Source organism: Sycon ciliatum, chromosome 9 (genome assembly GCF_964019385.1).
Source record: "Sycon ciliatum chromosome 9, ocSycCili1.1, whole genome shotgun sequence".
Classification (NCBI taxonomy): Eukaryota; Metazoa; Porifera; class Calcarea; order Leucosolenida; family Sycettidae; genus Sycon; species Sycon ciliatum.
The window spans coordinates 10784162-10801345 of record NC_088651.1 but is presented as its reverse complement, the minus strand read 5'-3'; the positions used below and the strand labels follow the sequence as shown (position 1 = coordinate 10801345).

The 17184-nt window shown below is 48.6% G+C and overlaps 2 protein-coding genes across 2 annotated transcripts; one reads left to right on the top strand and one right to left on the bottom strand.

Annotated features, from left to right (window-relative positions):
* Positions 1 to 289: 289 nt before the first annotated feature.
* Positions 290 to 8994, bottom strand: LOC135824560 (uncharacterized). Its single transcript, XM_065337293.1, has 5 exons — positions 7409 to 8994; positions 6978 to 7166; positions 5873 to 6088; positions 3629 to 3766; positions 290 to 1668 (listed from the first exon to the last, which is right to left on the bottom strand). Exons 1-5 carry the CDS (start codon positions 8945 to 8947, stop codon positions 1279 to 1281), a joined length of 2472 nt encoding a protein of 823 aa, XP_065193365.1. The 5' UTR covers positions 8948 to 8994; the 3' UTR covers positions 290 to 1278.
* A 299-nt stretch (positions 8995 to 9293) lies between these two features.
* Positions 9294 to 9887, top strand: LOC135824561 (small ribosomal subunit protein eS19-like). Its single transcript, XM_065337294.1, has one exon. It carries the CDS (start codon positions 9352 to 9354, stop codon positions 9787 to 9789), a length of 438 nt encoding a protein of 145 aa, XP_065193366.1. The 5' UTR covers positions 9294 to 9351; the 3' UTR covers positions 9790 to 9887.
* Positions 9888 to 17184: the final 7297 nt, after the last annotated feature.

The window sequence follows — 17184 nt, the reverse complement described above, 5'->3', positions numbered from 1 at the left end:
TTGGACGCAGGAAACCATAGATCAAAAAATGACACCTCTCTTGCCATACATCATCATGTTTCAAGTAGCATCAGTCAGTCATGATGCATTCAAAGTTCAGCTGAGTGAAAACCGATCAGAGCTTTCTTATGTCTGCGCTCACATACCGGTACATATATCCGAAAAAACAACAACAGGTGTGTGGTATTATATTTTGATGATTCCCAAGTGAGTCGTGTTGAGCGAACACGCACACTTGCCCCCCCCCCCCCCCCCCCCCACACACACACACAGACGGAGAACACACGTGTCCAGGAAGGCTAAAGTTAAAACCTGGTGCTAGGAAAAATTGCATCCGAAGCACGGCAGGTAATTGGACAAGTGTAGTGCACCGTTAATTAAAATACACAACAAAAGAAGAAGAAGAAAGATGACAAACAATGAGAAGGAAATCCAATAATAAAACTCAAAGGATACTACAAACAAGAAAAAAATAGTTGAGAAACAGCACGCAACAACGAAAAACTTCGAAACCGAATGAGGGAGGTGGAGGGAGAGAGAGAGAGAGAGAGAGAGAGAGAGAGAGAGAGAGAGAGAGAGAGAGAGAGAGAGAGAGAGAGAGAGAGAGAGAGAGAGAGAGAGAGAAATGGGACATGGGGGAGGTGGAGCATCCGCTGCTGGCCTTCCGATACTAATGAACAATTAAAACATAAGAAGTGAACTCCGTGGCGGGAGGACAAAAAGAGGTAAAACGGGGTTATGGAACTGACAGGCTGCCGGACACAGTGGTCCATCGTCGCGTTCCGATCTCACTGGCCGAGTGTAGGGCTAGCTGGCAGCAATCTAGTGGTCGCTATCAACAACGAAAATTTAGCACTCGCGCCCGAGCACGGTGTGAGTGTGTGCAGGAGATGGATAACACACGCAATAGGAAACAACAGAAGGAACAGTTACCAAACAGTAGCATCCAGTGCCACCGGAAAAAGCAGCAACGAAGCAAAGTAGCAACAGTACTCGCAGGCCAAGAGGCTGCATGGAAGGTCACAAAACACGGAACTAGAGAAATAGACTGTCACATCTTGGCGGATGGGGTCGCAACCGAGAGACAGCCATCACCACCAACGCCCTGTCATTACGGATGGCCGGCGGTGTTCACACACTTCCGTTATCCACAGTAGCTCGTCCCTGCAAGAGTGTGGGTAACTACCGATGACATCAGCACGACATCATCACCACCGCTGAGGTGAGCGCGACAGGACAGATCTGACGACGAGGTGGCGGCCGGACCGGGCTTGCGGTTTAGAACATCTCGGGGCCGATTTCGGCGAGGTCGATACCTAGGTGCTTGCACATCTTCGCCTGCGCAATGGTGGCCTCGCGGATGGAGAAGAGGTGAACCATCTCGATGCGCGTGCGCACCAGCAGCAGCGCCTGATCCCAGTACTCGACGGCGCGGTCAATGTTGTGCCGCTGCACCTCCAGCTGTGCCATGGTCTCGTAGACAAAGTCGCTGTACGGGTCGATGGTGAGTGCGGCGTTCAGCTGCTCCAGGGTCTTGTCAAAGTCGTGCTCGCGCTGCAGCACCAGCAGGGCCTCGTGCACGCGCACAGAGACGTTCTCCGGGTCGGCCTTGCGCGCCGCCGCGTACAGGCGCTCAGTCTCGCTCAGGTTGCCGGCGTCGGCCGATACCTGCAGCGTAGGACACACAGGAGCACCACACACACACAGGCAGAGAGAGAGAGAGAGAGAGAGAGAGAGAGAGAGAGAGAGAGAGAGAGAGAGAGAGAGAGAGAGAGAGAGAGAGAGAGAGAGAGAGAGAGAGAGAAGAGAGGCAGAGAGGCACAGCCACACACACACACCATGTACACCAAGACACATGAAAACAAAGCCTAATGTTAGATGGTCCACATTTGTTATCGGGACTGTACACTTCCACAGTACTGTAGTATTTGAGACAGACTGAGTGGTTTCACAACTATATCCCCCGACTCCAATAATGTAGAAAGAGTCCATGAAATACAGACAGTGGAACAAACATGGCCGATATCATGTGACCCATAGATGCAGGGGTCGAGTGGAGTTGGAACCAAAATGGCTATCCCGTATGGTCACGTGATACATGTGAAACAGCAGCAGCAGCAAGCGCTGTCCAACTGGCAGTCTGAGGGAGCGTTCGGACCATCACTCTTCAAGTAGTTTCGTTTTCTGAAGAGGTGGCGTATTGGCCTGTCCAGAGAAGTACGAGAGAAGACATTCAAACTACACGACTGGCCATGGCTGCATATCCCCCCCCGGCAGGTCTACAACCACTTTTCCGCGGGACGCCGCTACCCCATCCCCATGATCACGAATAGTCTGCACGTCCTGCTCAACGCAATCCGATTGTGTGAGCGTGGGTTGGACCCTGCACCCGTTCGCATTCCAGTGTTGGCAGGTCTAGGGCTGCATAGCACCCGGCATGGCATTGACCCGCTTGATCGGATTTCATTGAGCACTGCGACTGGCAATTGTCATCATTTCCTCACCTAAGAAACAGGAGCGACTTGCACCTCTCGTCTCTCTATCACGGTCTTAGACCAACCCACTGTACCTGTCTGCTTATCTTTGCACTGAAGGCCCAAAAAGTGGCCGCACAACTAAAATAAACTACTCTGATTTCAGAAATTTTTGGTGCTCAATATTTTCGGTATGAGGGCAAAAGGCCAGGTTAGGTGAACAGAAATTTTAGGTACAGAGAAGCAGTTCCCTATTGGATTAAGTGTGTTAGTGTTTGTTTGGTGTATAATAATCAGGGTTCGCAGCCAACCAAGCACACAAAATTCCAAACTTTTTCCAAACTTTTTCCAAACCAATTTCAAGAATTTCCAAACCCACTCGTGCAGGAAAAATAAATTATAAATCTCTTCTGCACGACTGTCTTCTCCACTACGAGTACAACCAGGGAGTAGTAAAATCCTCCCTGGTACTACCATCAACAAATTCACCAAGGTGCATTGCGATGATATCGCCTTCAGCAGCTAGAGCCTCTGAAAATAGCAGGGGAATTCATACGACGAGAGTTCCCCTCCGTAAGTTCAAATCCGCCTCCAGAGGGGGTTCCAATGAAACATTTACATAGCTGGTGTCCATCTCAGCGCAAAAGACGGCTTCATCCTCGCCATCAAACTCATCTGAGTGCGAAAGGACCTCGCCATCCTGCTGTCCCGACTTCAAAGAATCAAAGTGGAGCGCGAGCGCCAGTAACAAAAAAACGGCCAAATAAAAAGTCATCACCGGCCGCGCTTGAGCTGCACTGAAATGACTGTACGAGACTCGTACATGCAGTGAACACCACGCATCGCCAGCGCGTCTTCTATCGCGGCACTCAAAACCGCGTACTTGCATGCAGTACTGCCAGCAGCTAGTAGTGCAGCACATCTGCGGCCAAAAAATCGAAATTCAAAACTTTTTCCAAACTTTTTCAAAAGGAGCGCCTTTTCAAAACTTTTTCCAGACCTGGAAAATTGAATTATAAAATCCAAACTTTTTCCAGACTTCCAAACTTCGCTGCGAACCCTGTGTATTGAAGTTTTAGGCAAGAAACAGATAGTACGCCGAAAATTTGTGAAATGACAGTAATTGGCAATCGTTGCCGTGGTCATGACCTCACCTGTCCATACATGTAAAGGCCCTCGGCATAGTCGGGGAACTTGCTACGGATGTCCTCAAAGCATTGCATGGTCTGCTGCAAAAGCCGGCCATCACCCGTCATTGTGGCCATTTTGTACATTGCATACGCTTGCTGAACCTGAATACAAACGGAAAAAAGAGCGTGGCAACGAGAAGGAGTATGAGAACGAGAACGCATGTGTGTGCGTGTGAAGAGACTGAGAGATAGCGGAAAACGTGAGCTACAATAAGAGCATGAAAACTACAAAAAGACAATAAAAATCACTAGCTCCTAATTATCCAACAGTCTCACACATAAATAAGTGGGAAACTCATCCCCTTTCGAGGACTAGGTCACCATGACTACACGCATGTCCGCAGAAATTGCCAAAGGAGTAGTACAGTTGCGCTCGGTGAAATCCGGCCCGAAGTGCATAACTGGCGCCCAGTACTGATGCGGCCCTTGACGCCCTCAAAGTTGTACAAGTGCTAGTGTGCACGTGTGCCGTATGAACTGTGCATGTGCTGTACTCATACGCATGCATGCTTACACCAAAGTGTAAAAAACCGCGCCAAACAAAGACAAGTGTAACATTCATTTCAGTTCAGCACAAGTAAAGAAGACGGAGATCGTTTCGAAGCAGTTTATTTCATACACAGAGCAGCAGGGCTTCCATATTTTGTGTGGCCACCGTCTGCTTCGATTAGGGCTTCAACACGACGTGGCATTGACTCCACGTATGGGGAAACCGTGTCAGGAGCCAACGTGTCCCACTCCAGGTGCAGTGCCTGCACCAGCTGGTCAGCATTCTCGCAGCGATGTGGAATTATTCTCTTCTTGAGAAGAGCCCACACATTGGGAATGGCCATGTCCTTCTTCTCTATCTCTTCTTGATCTTGAGCTGTACTTCGTGAAGTGAATGAAAGAAATTTTGAACTGTTTTTAGCATGCAACACGTGCACTCCAAACTTTTACACGAGGTGCGTACAGTTGAGTTCATACACACAAATCGCCAGTGATGTAATGGGAGCTGGCTTCGCGGCGCCGGCTTTGCACTTCGGGCCGGATTTCACCGAGCGCAACTGTAGTAGTAGGCCAGGGTTCCTGATCGTCACACTGCACAGTATGCATGGAATCAAGAGTGCGTAAACAAGAGTATGCAGCTGTGGTTAGGGATCAGTGCACGGCGCGCTGCCTTCATTACGTAACTTGCCTCCATCACGCTCTGAAAGCATGCACTCAAACCCACAATTTCTCGACAAGCCCGTCCGTTTTTGCTTGATTCGTACCTATCCGATCTCAAAATTTGGCACGAGAACTCCAGTTCCGTACGAAAGTCATTTCAAACTGGAGGGAAAGTGCGGTGTTTGATTTTACGCAGTGCGCGGGCTGCAGCTGAATGATGTAATGAAGGCAGTGTGCCGCACATTTGACCCATAGAAAAGAGATCACAGTTGCATACTCTTGTTTATGGACTCTTGATGGAATGCAATGTAGAGTGCAGACAGTAAAAGCACTCTCCTGGAGCTGCACTTCCCGCACATGCACATACCGTATTTTCCGGAGTATAGTGCGCACTTTAGATGTGCTATTTTAGGCCCTAAATCGCAGGTGCGCACTATGCTCCGAATATGAAATGCATGTACTTCAATGCAGATTGAAGTGTGCACCCCCAATGAAGATTGGGGGTGCGCACTATACTCAGAAAAATACGGTACCCACGCACACTCAGCACCATTAGGGGATCACCACAACCCCATACAACTTACTGCAGTGAAAGTACAGTGGAAACTCACTTAGTGCGTACCCAGGCAAGACGTACACCTGTTTAGTACGGTCCTTTTTTGTCGCACCGATTTTCCTCCCACAAGCGCATATACAAAATTGAAAGGAAAAAAACATACACAGAGACCACTGGACTGCCGCCCAGTCATTTAATGTGGACGGATAGGACGTACTCTGATAACACGTACAGTTTCGTGTACGACAAACTACTTTTCAGCAGGTCCCAACAGAGCTAGCTTCGCATACTACATACTATGTTCATGTCTTCGTACACAGTGATACTCTCAACGTACACGCGCATACCCGCACACACTCAGCAGGACCACAGCAACCGCGTACAACTTTTTATATTGCAGTGAAAGCACTCCCACAATACTATTCTCTCCGCACTTGCACACACACAAACACACGCACACACTCACTCAGCAGGGGATCAGCGCAACCGCTCAAACGACTTACTGCAGCAGCTGCCCAGTCAGGGGCAAGCTTGACGGCCTCCTGGTAGTCAGCCATGGCCTCCGCCATGTGGTTCATCAACGCATGCATCTGGCCGCGATGGTGGAAGACGTCGGCATTGTTTGGAGTAGCAGCTCCGGCACGCTGGAAGTCCAGGAGACCTTCATCGGTCCTGCCGAGAACAAGATACTGGCTGCCTCTCTTGATGAGGGCATGGCTCTGCAGAAGATGTACATTGTACACACATGCACACACACAGACACCACAGAAAGAATGATTGAAAGAGAAGTGTGTGTGTGTGGGGGGGGGGGGGGGGGGGACAGACACGATCCACAAAGGACGAAACAGCTCTGTCCACAGATTGACTAGATAGACAGACAGACAAAGTAGGAGCATGATACAAGAATGAATACAATAAGAAAGTCTGTCTCAAACTGATCAGAAACCGATCTATATCGGTGCTTCGGAGAAGCTAACCCAAGCCCTAATAGCAAACAGAGACGCCATGTGTTATGGGCAGCTCTACCTAGCTTTGCAGGCTGCACTGAGCATCACAAAAACTTAAGTTGTACCCTCAAAAACAACATAAAACATGGAGTAATGAAATTGAGTACATGTATGAACATGCGGGACACGAACAAACATGCTTGCGCTGTTCGACATACTGCGTTGAATATGCCACCGGAACCAATTGAAACTTGCGGAGCAGTTCACTCAGCTGCAGCAGACTTTCTGGGCCAAAAGTGTACGGTCTACCCCAACCACAGTGGCATAACTGGTCCAGAATATTCTTCAAGCAGCTCAAGAAATAGATGGAAATTGTGGAGTGCACGTATACAGCTAGTTACAAGTAACTACAAGTGGACATGTACATTGGCACTCGATTCTGGCTTAGTGCCAGGCACTGAAGCGCGGCCCCTTGTCTATATGCCCCATGCACATGCTGAATGAAGGTCACGATAGTTTTTTTTTTGGGGGGGGGGGGGGTGCACGTTCCCCCTATGCCCCTCATGGTCTGTATGCCAGCCCGTCCGGTTCAAAAGCGCCCAGTAATTCCGACCGCAAACTTGCCCAGCAGTCAGCTATAAGTCCTAGCCATATCACTCACCAAGAGCTCATTGGGAGCAACACCATCCATGCTGATCACAACGGCAAGATCGACCATGGCGTCGTCGAAACGAGAGTACATCTGATTGACGGAAGCAGCAATGAGATGCAGCTGAGCGAGCTGGGTCTTGGAGAAGTATCCCTCGTCGTCGGAAGCGAACAGCATAGCACGGCGGCACGCTTGCTGAGCCTGAACATGTGTCAACACGCAAATCACGGACACGGGCGCAAGATACCCACAGAGACACACACATAAATACATACATACAAGCACAGACACAGACACACACAAGTGCGCAAACAACACCCACAGGGCAAAACTCAACATTCAAGCACTGCAGAGATTACTGAGCAAACTGGCCAGCAAAAGAGGCTCTTTCGAAACGAGAAGCACTCAACAACGAAAGGACAAGCGGCCTACTGTATTCTTACCAGTGGGTACTGTCCGTTCTTGTACTTGAGCACGGCACGCAGGTAGAGGCGAGAACCTTCCATGCGCAGAGCATCCTCCTTGGTATCTTCTTTCTTCTCCTCCTCCTCCTCGGCGGTTGTGCTGCTGGCCTCCTGCGACTCTTCGGCGGCTGGCTCAGACTCGACAACTTCACCTTCCTCTGGCTCGGGTTGTTCCGCTGCCTCGGTCTTCTCCGCCTCGGTGCTCTCCGTCTCCGTCGTCTCGGCGTCCTCACCGTTTGCCTTCTCGCCATCGCCATTCGCCACCTCCTTTACGGCTTCTGTCGTTGCGGTCTCGGAGTCGGCCTTGTCTGCGTCCGCTTCGGGCGCTGCATCCGCGGCCGGGGTCGACTCTTCCTCGGTTGCCGTTGCCTCCTCGGATGTTTCCGTGCCTTCGGCGAGATTTTCTGCGGGCTGTTCTGCAGAAGTGCACTCGTCGCCGTTGGTCTTCTCCTCGGCAGCACCATCCGGTGTGTCACTCGAGGCGGTCGATGGCTCCGCCACTTCCTCAGTGGTGGTGGCAGCAGCCGCAGCGGCAGCAGGATGACGAGTGCGGTATCCAATGTTGTCACGGCTCACCGGCAGCTTCTCGTTGTCGTCGCCACTGAAGTCCGTACCGTCGGCACTCAGAGCAATGACGTCCAGCTCGCGCTCGGACTCGGCTAGGCACTCAGCGATGAGGTCGTCGCTGACGTCGTAGAACTTGCCCAGGTCAAAGTAGAACGAGTCCAGGTAGGTGCGGATGAAGTTCTTCGACACCTTGATCGGCGGCCGTTTGTCGTGTAGCTCCACCGCTTTCTTCTCACCGAGCTCCTTCAGGACGCGAGTGGCCAGCTGCATAACCTGATCAGAAGGGCGCGGGTCGCTCGGGTTGCTCGACGTCTCAAGCAGGTTGGCAGCAGTGATATCGTCCAACGCGGCGCTGTAGTCGGTCAGGATGTAGTTGCTTCGCGCACGGCGAGTGTACGCTTTCGTGTACTTGTCGTTCAACGCCAGAGCCTGTGTGCAGGAATCCTTCACCTCGGTCCATGCCTCAGTGCGAGTCGCCTCGACTGTTGCACCTTCGGCAATGCGCTCATACGTGGCGGCGATGTTTTGGTAGAAAATAGATCTTTGTACCCTCTGGTCTTCTGGACACTTCATCAACCCCTCCCTGTATGCCTCGATTGCAGCAGTGTAGTTGCCCTCCCTGTACAGAGCATTTCCAGCGGATTTACATTTCTGGAAGTCCTCCGGCTCCGGAGCTTTGGGTGTAGCAGCTGAGGATGCACTAGCATCTTTTTGCCCTGGCCCGCCAGCAGCCACAGTGGCACGTACATCTTCTGCCGTGGATCCACTCACACCAACGGACGAAGTATTATCTTTCGATGCCGTTGATGGAGACTGCGGAGTGTCATCATCCACATCGCTACGCCGAGATCTGTACAGTAAATACCCAGCAGTCGCAGCTACTGCTATACCAGCACCAACAGCAGCTCCTACTTGCCATTTAGGCCAGGCAGGCGGAGTCTGCTCCGTCATGGTCACTTTCTTGAGGAAATATTTCCACCAACAAAACAACAGCAGTGCTGCTCCTTTGACCTTGGCTTTGGGTGATTTGTTCGGCTGCCTGCTGTGTTCGTTGGAATTGCGCAACATTTCGTCTGGGGAAATCATAAAAAAGTGAGAAAATCACGTCACTCACCCCCTTAAACTTGTTCAAATTCCGCGGCAGTGAAGGTATTATGAAGAAAGTTACTGTCAACACGATATAGGCGTCATGACCTTGCCTATTTTTTGTTAATTCTCTCATACTCACGCGAGTGGGACTTTTGAGCCGCCATTTCTGAAGCCATGGAAACCTGATGGGTACGCATGCGCGCTGATCGAAAGCTTCGTTCTCTTTCTTGGCCTTCTTGCCCACGGTCAACATCACAACAGCAGCCATGCCGTTCGGAGGTGCCACAGTCAAGGATGTAGATCCTCACCAGTTTGTGAAGGCATTTTCCGCCTTCTTGAAGAAGTCTGGCAAACTTCGTGTGCCCGGATATGCTGATATCATCAAAACGGGCAAGCACAAGGAGCTTGGACCATACGACCAGGATTGGTTTTTCACTCGTGCTGCTTCAGTCGCACGCCACATCTACCTGCGTGGTGGTGTCGGAGTTGGTGCTCTGAGAAAGGTGTATGGAGGCCGCAAGAGACGCGGAACTCGTCCCTCTCACTTCTGCCTGGGATCCTCCAGTGTCGCACGCGCTGTTCTTCAGTCATTGGAAGCAGCAAAGTTGGTCGCCAAGGCTCAGGATGGTGGCCGCGTCATCACCGATCAGGGACGCCGTGATTTGGACAGAATCGCAGGACAGGTTCTGGGACGTGGAGAGTGAGAGATCTAACTAACTGTTGCTTTCCTGTTCTAAATTTCTCACTTTGATTCACCATCATTTCAAAGCTGAGAAATTTTTGTAAAAAAAAAGACCAAAAACAATGAAATAAATCTTGACTGTGTGGAGAGCATGCGAGTTGCGTGTCCATTGCCATCCGCTTCAAAGGATAGAATTATACCTAAGGCTTAGATCCGTTCAGTACATGTTCGCATGCTTTTGTGTTGGGGAGTAGCTAGCTTGGGAGATGTCTTGATCAATTATTTCCCACAAAAAGTGTAACCTATTTAGGGGCAATCCGGCATTGTCGATAATTTAAATTAATTTTCACGAAACGAAAATGCTTTAGTAGTTAGGATTCTCCCGCCCCCGACTGGATTTCATTGAGCACTACTGTAGTACGTGTGTGTGGTAATGGTAGTACACGTATTGTACCTTTCAATGTTGTAAACCTGGGGTAAGAGAAGACTAGATGCACTAATGTTGTCTTGCAATAATTGTAACTTGCTTTACGATGACAGCATGTTGTAAGGCAGAGGACACACTGTACTGTCCCCACAGAATAACGCGGACGAAATCCTAGAATCATGCGCATAATAATGTGGGCGAAAACAGGCCATTATGTGGCAAATATGCACAAATTCTCTGTCGTTTGTACAACTTTAGCATGCAGTTCCATGCAAGTATACAACTTTGTCGTACAAACTCATGCACTGGTACGACTTTGTAGTGCATTTTCAACATCATATACTATTTTCTTGTACATTCCATGAATAACACGAGTTTTATGCCAAATCTCTCGAAAACGCGGAAAATTGCACGTCCGCAGTATCCTGTGGGGACAGACTGTATGGAAATGCGTTGCCAGTAATTTTAAACGTGCTCTGTTTCTTCTGTGAAGTTTCGGGTTCACGTAACAGCATTGACATTAGAGAGGTTCCACACTACGTAAAGTTTAGCAGCCACGTGATTTGAAGACTCCGTATGGCGGAACACTGATGCGCATGCAGTTTCCGTCAGACTTTCCGTAGATCAACTACGTTTTTTACTAACGTAATTACGTAACCATCGTTATGCGGAACCTCTCTATTGCCTGCCCTTTTCGTCTGAAAGTATATACTTGTAAATATGTCTTCTTTTCTAGTCTCACCCTACAAAATCTTCTTGTTTGGCCATAATCACCCCACGAGGGTCTTACCCTGCAGCCATTGTAGTTTCTGTGTCTCATCTCTCCATTGCTCTGGCATGATTTTTGTGACTTGTGTTTTTTTCCCTGTCGAGTACGATTTGTGTCCACGATAGGGTTAGAGGTGGCATTCTCTCTTCTGGGCTTGTACGGTGTCACCATATCAAAGTGTTCGATACCAGTTTGCCGTTATGGTGGACTCTGCACGCTCAAGTTTGTATGTCCAGTCGTTGATTTTGTGTAATGAACCAAGCCCGTCTTGTTTGTATGCTCGGTTCACGTAGCAATGCCAAGTGTGTATCATTGTTTCGTAAAGACATCCCTCTGTGTGTGTGTGTGTGTGTGTGTGTGTGTACCATGCATGTGGGTATATCTAGGCTGCTTTGGAATCTGGATTGCGGCATTCAGCCTGGTAGCCATGCACTCCCTGTAGCTAATGCACATGGTGCAAATAGTGTGGGCGTGATTTGCAATGCGCTATGAAGTTCTGTAGTAGCAGACCCCATAGACTGGACTGCATTTCTTTGTATGGGCTTCGTTGTGGTGTGATTCCATCATTCTTGCGTTGTGTGTTTGTGTACGTCTCGGATTGTTTGTGCATGTTAGATGGTGTACTAGTACCCATGTCTGTTATTTCCATGCCGGTATGTCTTTGCTTCCTGTGTGGTCGTGACGTTGGTCCATTCTGTACTTCAACTTCTACGTTGGCCGGGAATTACATGTAGCTACATATAGGTACCGGTGCAACCGGCTGCGGCTTTGACCGCTATAAAGGTAATTTTTAATACTTGCGTCGAAAATAGTACCGAATTCCGGAGCCTGATTTGCTTACAGTAGAGTCGCACGGCCTGGGATGTCCTTACCTTTCAGCAATCTGTCTGTGCGCCTATGGCATGGTCTTAGAAACTGTGTACAGTCAGACCTCGCTTAACCGCACACATCCGTTTTCCACAAAAGTATCCGGATAGGCGAGGGAACCGGATAATCGAACACACATACTCTGTGTGTGCATAGCATTGCTGTAAATCGGTGACCAACAATTTTCTTCCGAATGGCGAGGGATCCGGATAAACGAGAACCGGATAAGCGAGGTCTGACTGTACTGGGTCAGCTGCCAGAAAGCCAACAAGGCTGTGGTGTTCTTCCACTTTCTTATGTGCCCGGCTCTATTTGAGGCCTTCATGCACAACGTTCTCGTGCTGAATTGTTTCACTGTGCATGTTGGGTAATCGTCTCTGCTGGAGTTCTGTCTATTGCAGTTGTAACTGCGCTCGATAAAAACGGACCAGAAGGCAAAGCTGGCACTCGGGGACCAGTTTCCAATACCTATGCCGCATCACTCTCTAATTATGTGCAGGATTTTGTACATCCAGCAGTGTTCCAGTTAAAGTAGGGTCTCGCGTCCAAGAACATGGTTTCCAAGGGCTCTAGGACGTTCTTATTTTTCAGCAATTTGGATATATTCTTAGAAACAATTTGTACTGAATGCGATGTATCCTAAAAGCTACCAGGAAACTAGCATTTCAGGCTCAACGTTCTTCGCCACACGACTCTACTGTAGGGCAGCACGTTTGCACTTTGGTTGGGACGGATTCGCCCAGGACAGCTGAACATGATTGTACTTTCAGTCTTTGCTTTTGCAAGCTTGATGTCTACGATACTGTCTGGTGCACAAGAACTGGTAGTTCCGAGTCATAGCCTTGCTACACGTACAGTCCGTTCTATTTTTTCATGTACATAATTATAGAACTGTCTGAACCACTGTGTACTCGAGAAGCAAGAGTACATGTACTCTTGCTAGAAGGGTATCCTGCACCTGGTAATATTGCAGTCCGTCTATGTTGGTATGTCATACTTCGAAGTACTCTGTGTGACTGTCTGAACCATCGTGTACATACGGGTAATATCCTGCACCTGGTAAAATTCCAGCCTGTTTGTTCTTCGGCGTCCGACAGTCAGTACTGCTTGATACTCTTGTTGCTTTATCTTATGAATGTGCCCTGAATGATAAGCTCCCCCATGTCAGTCATCCAGCCATTTTAGGGGGTTCGGGTTCACAGGATGCTTCCCGGGGACCAAGCAGCCCTCGCCCTGGACTTCAGGGCTAATCATAAGCACTGGGATACCATGCATGCAGTTCTCCGTTGTTTCCGAATTTGCCTCTTGAACCTGTATCCGAGATCCCGTGCGTTTTATATAGGGCTGAAACGATCATTCAATAAGTCTTAAAACGATCAACCAATATCATTAACGATCGATATAATTATTGGTTTTATCGATTCTTGTCGGCTCCACCCGTGTATTTCGACCACCAGTTTATGGAAAAATTCCACGGTACCTTTGCTACGTTCGAAAATTTGTGGCACCGCACTGTTGACATCTGTAGACATCTGGCTGGTTTATCAACATGACCTAGAGAATTTCATGTTATTTCTAGAGCGAAGAATCTTGTCATCACCCTCCGGCAACTGCTCTTATCTCTGACCTTTCCCGCAAATGAACTGAAAAGACAGAGTATTCTCTTCCGACCTCTTTCAAAGCCACAAATCAATTTTACTGCGCTTGAAAGTACATGATTGTACATGATTGTACTCGTCTTCACTATCGGATGGAGTGCAAGGGCTAGAATACTGTCACTCATATACATGCATAAAAAATCGTTAGCACTCGTTTTGAACACTAACGATTATCGATTGCACTCTTTACGATCGATATGCGAGTTATCGGTATAATTGTTTCAGCCATAGTTTTATAACGTTAGTTTCTGGAGCTTTATTTTGGAAATAATTATAAAATCTGCGGTGAATGCATACATACCTATAATTAGTTTACATGCATGCATGACACGGCCCACGGTGCCTTGCATTCGTGCCGTGTTCGCTTCGTGATACTAGTACTAGAGTAGATCATGCGAGCAGAAGAGGCAAATGAGTATAGTAATACTTCCATTAAAACTCGCCCACGGGGTGCACGGTAGACCGTCGTCAAGGTGCCCATAACTTTGAGGTCCGGATAAGAAAGAGCTGAATGCGTAATGGTTGGGGATTCCCGGTCAACCTGCCCACGGGTCCATCATGAGAGAACATCTGTATACCTCTGCCGACTTCTCATGATACCATGCATGCAGCCTCAAACCCGGTAGAGCCTAGGGTCCGGTGGATTCTGCCGGCAGAAAAATTGGCAGAATTGGGTACTTTTTCTGGTAAGTTTCATGCATGTTTGGTATATGGATAAAAAAAATGGAGCAGAATTCGAGGAATTGCCGGCCATAAGGTTTTGTATGGTTCTGCCAATTTCACTGCTTTTCGAGCAGAATTCGCCGGTCCCTAGTAGAGCCGGGGAAATAGAATCTACGGTGGGCGTGTAGTACAATTTGTTTGCATCAGCGTCAAAGTCTGTAGCTGGGTCCGACAAAAGCGACTCGGCTGCGCACTCGTTTTGCGGAGAACCCACCAGCCACACTAGGCATATCTGGGCCTATACTCGCACACACATGCACATGTAACTGTTACATGGTGGTCACGGATGATACCGTATTTCCCCCTGAATATAAGTCGCACTTTTTTTTACACTATTAAAACCGTCTACGGGGCCAACGATTTCTTTTGACAAGGGGATGCGACTTACAGTCGCAGGGAATTACGGGACATGTAAGCGGGCCTGAGCAGTTTATAGCGGCTTCCGCAGTCTTGGGCGCCGAGGCGGGGTAAAGCGGCATGATTCTCTCCCAGAGCCTAGGCCTGTTAGGGACCGGCGGATTCTGCTCGAAAAGGTGGCAGATTCTGCTGGGAAAGCAGTGAAATTGGCAGCACCATACAAACCTTATGGCGGGCAATTCCTCGAATTCTGCTCCATTTCTTTATCCACAGACCAAACATGCATGAAACTTACCAGAAAAAATACCGAATTCTGCCAAGTTTTCTGTCGGCATAATCCGCTGGTGCCGCGGCTAAGGCCTGTACTTATGGGACCGAAACATGCATCCACGGGCGTCGGTCGGTTTCCTGAACCGGCCGGGGCAGCGGATTTTACAGAAATGCTGCCCTGCTTTTCCCCAACTTGGATGATAGACCGCGGCTAATTATTCGTGTAGGCAAGAGTACAATACAGTCATGTACATTGCTGCTCAATGAAATCCAGTCTCGTCACTCAAGTACACGCCGGGCGTTGCGCAGCCCTAGACCTGCGAACACTGGGCTCCAAAATGGTGCAAGGTGCAAACTTGAGTGACGCGGCTGGATTTCATTGAGCGGGACTGTATATACAATGTACAATGTACATGACTGTAATCCCCGGGGGTTATGACTTATGTTACTTATGTACTCTTCGCGTAGGTCATAGCTACTGTACAATGACTGATACTATCAGTCATTGTTTTGCGGCCACTCATTGTACATGACTTTTGTACAGTGTACGTATGTTTTATGGGCAGGGAATAATTTAACCGGTATTGCATCGCAGTATGCAAAGGATTGACAGTAAAATATTCCCCGATGGGGCCTCAAAGTTCGGAACTTTTATTACGCTAAACTTCAGATACCATACATTTTCAGCCAGCTACATGTGTAATAAGCGGTCCTAAGCCGGGGTTTTGCAAAAGATTATTGTCGTCCCTGGCGAAGCCAACATTCACGGTTATTAATTTCACTCTCGGTCCTGCGTGTGCATGCGTGCGTGCCGCGGGACGTGTGCATGTACACACATGATGTACTTGTATCAAGAGTGCATAATTATTAGGGCTCAAACGGTTAGTCCGATTAACCGGTTGCAGACCGGTTACGAAGAATTAACGGTTAAAACCGATAAAGATAACGGTTACGCAGTAACTTTTTAGTCAATTTTTCAAGTATCAGGTCGTTGCAAAGTATGCACTTTCGCAGGCTGTCGCACTCGTACGCAATTTCTGGGCTGTCAACTCGGTCATATCTGGTCTCTTGGTGTGAGAGTATGTATGAATGAGCATGCAAGAGAATGTACACGTGTGCATTGTACTGAATAGGGTACATTTTTTTGAATGAGTACGAGTCGCTCTCGTATAGTCAAATATACCGTTATAAAAGAGTCCGCAGGATTGCCTTGGCTTAGTTATAACCGTTAAACCGACCGTTAGCTTAGCAGTTAACCGTTCGGGGTAAAACCGTGACCGTTTGAGCCCTACTAATTATGGACTCTTGCTTGTATGTATGCACCTACAATGTACTGTAGCTCAGCTGACAGGGGCCTACAAACTCAACAATAATCATGCAGGGCCCGGGGTGTGGGAAGGTATTCGGCATTGATGCGGCCACATGAGTAGGTGGGGGTGCAGGGGTTCTCCCCCGGGAAATTGGGCCCAAATCATCCGGGCCGCCGGGCCCATATGATTTCATTCACTACAAGAGTCACAAGGTGAAATTAAATTATTGGTGCGGCTTTGCGGGCCGGACCTGCCGCATCGCCGGGTTCCGGCGACCCTGTAAGGATAATAGTAATATCACTTGGGTACTTTTTCTGGTATGTTTCGTGCATCATTCATGTTTGGTATGTGGATAAAGAAATGGAGTAGAATTCAAGGAAGTAGTAGTAGAATTTATTATTTTGATAGGGAAGGCCGTACAGACGTTGAAGTACTGCCGTACGGTTTGTATGGTTCTGCCACTTTCACCGTGCCGCTAGTTTCGGCTAGCAGAATCTACCAATGAGTCGAGCATTATCCGGGCTGCCGAGGGCTATTTGCAGTCCAAATCGCCATAAATCGCACGCAAACGCATAGACCGTCTACGCATGCACACGATACCGTCACGAATTGTAGCTAACGTATTGGGGTTATGCCGGGCCCTATATCATAAGCATAACCCGGAGTGATACTCATGACTGGGGGGGGGGGGGGGGGGGGGGGGGAGGGGAGGGGAACTAATTTTTTTATTTATTTATTGCAACATCTCAAGACTCGGCGGAAACACCGGCCAATATTACGAGAGTGGGTGATTGCCAACCACGGCGATAAATAGAAAGAAGGGGAGGGAAAAAGAAAGAGTAGCAAAACGAACAGCAACAACAACTCCGTAAAGAAAGATAATGTCAAATAAAAACAGTGAAAAACACAGAGACGCAAAGGACATGTGGATAATGAGCTATGCATGTCGTAGTAAATAAGGGGCGGCACGGATCTTAAACAGGCGGAGTGAGGTCAGGTCCTTAACTTCTCTGGGTAGAGTGAGCCAAACAGAATA

What these genes read in the sequence shown, in the direction of transcription:
- LOC135824560 (XM_065337293.1), bottom strand. Translation starts at nt 8,947, where the DNA reads ATGACGGAGCAGACTCCGCCTGCCTGGCCTAAATGGCAAGTAGGAGCT. An exon ending in AGAACGGACAGTACCCACTG is followed by an intron (nt 7,167 to 7,408) that starts GTAAGAATACAG and finishes ACACATGTTCAG; the next exon opens with GCTCAGCAAGCGTGCCGCCG. An exon ending in GCCTTTACATGTATGGACAG is followed by an intron (nt 1,669 to 3,628) that starts GTGAGGTCATGA and finishes CCTACGCTGCAG; the next exon opens with GTATCGGCCGACGCCGGCAA.
- LOC135824561 (XM_065337294.1), top strand. Translation starts at nt 9,352, where the DNA reads ATGCCGTTCGGAGGTGCCACAGTCAAGGATGTAGATCCTCACCAGTTT.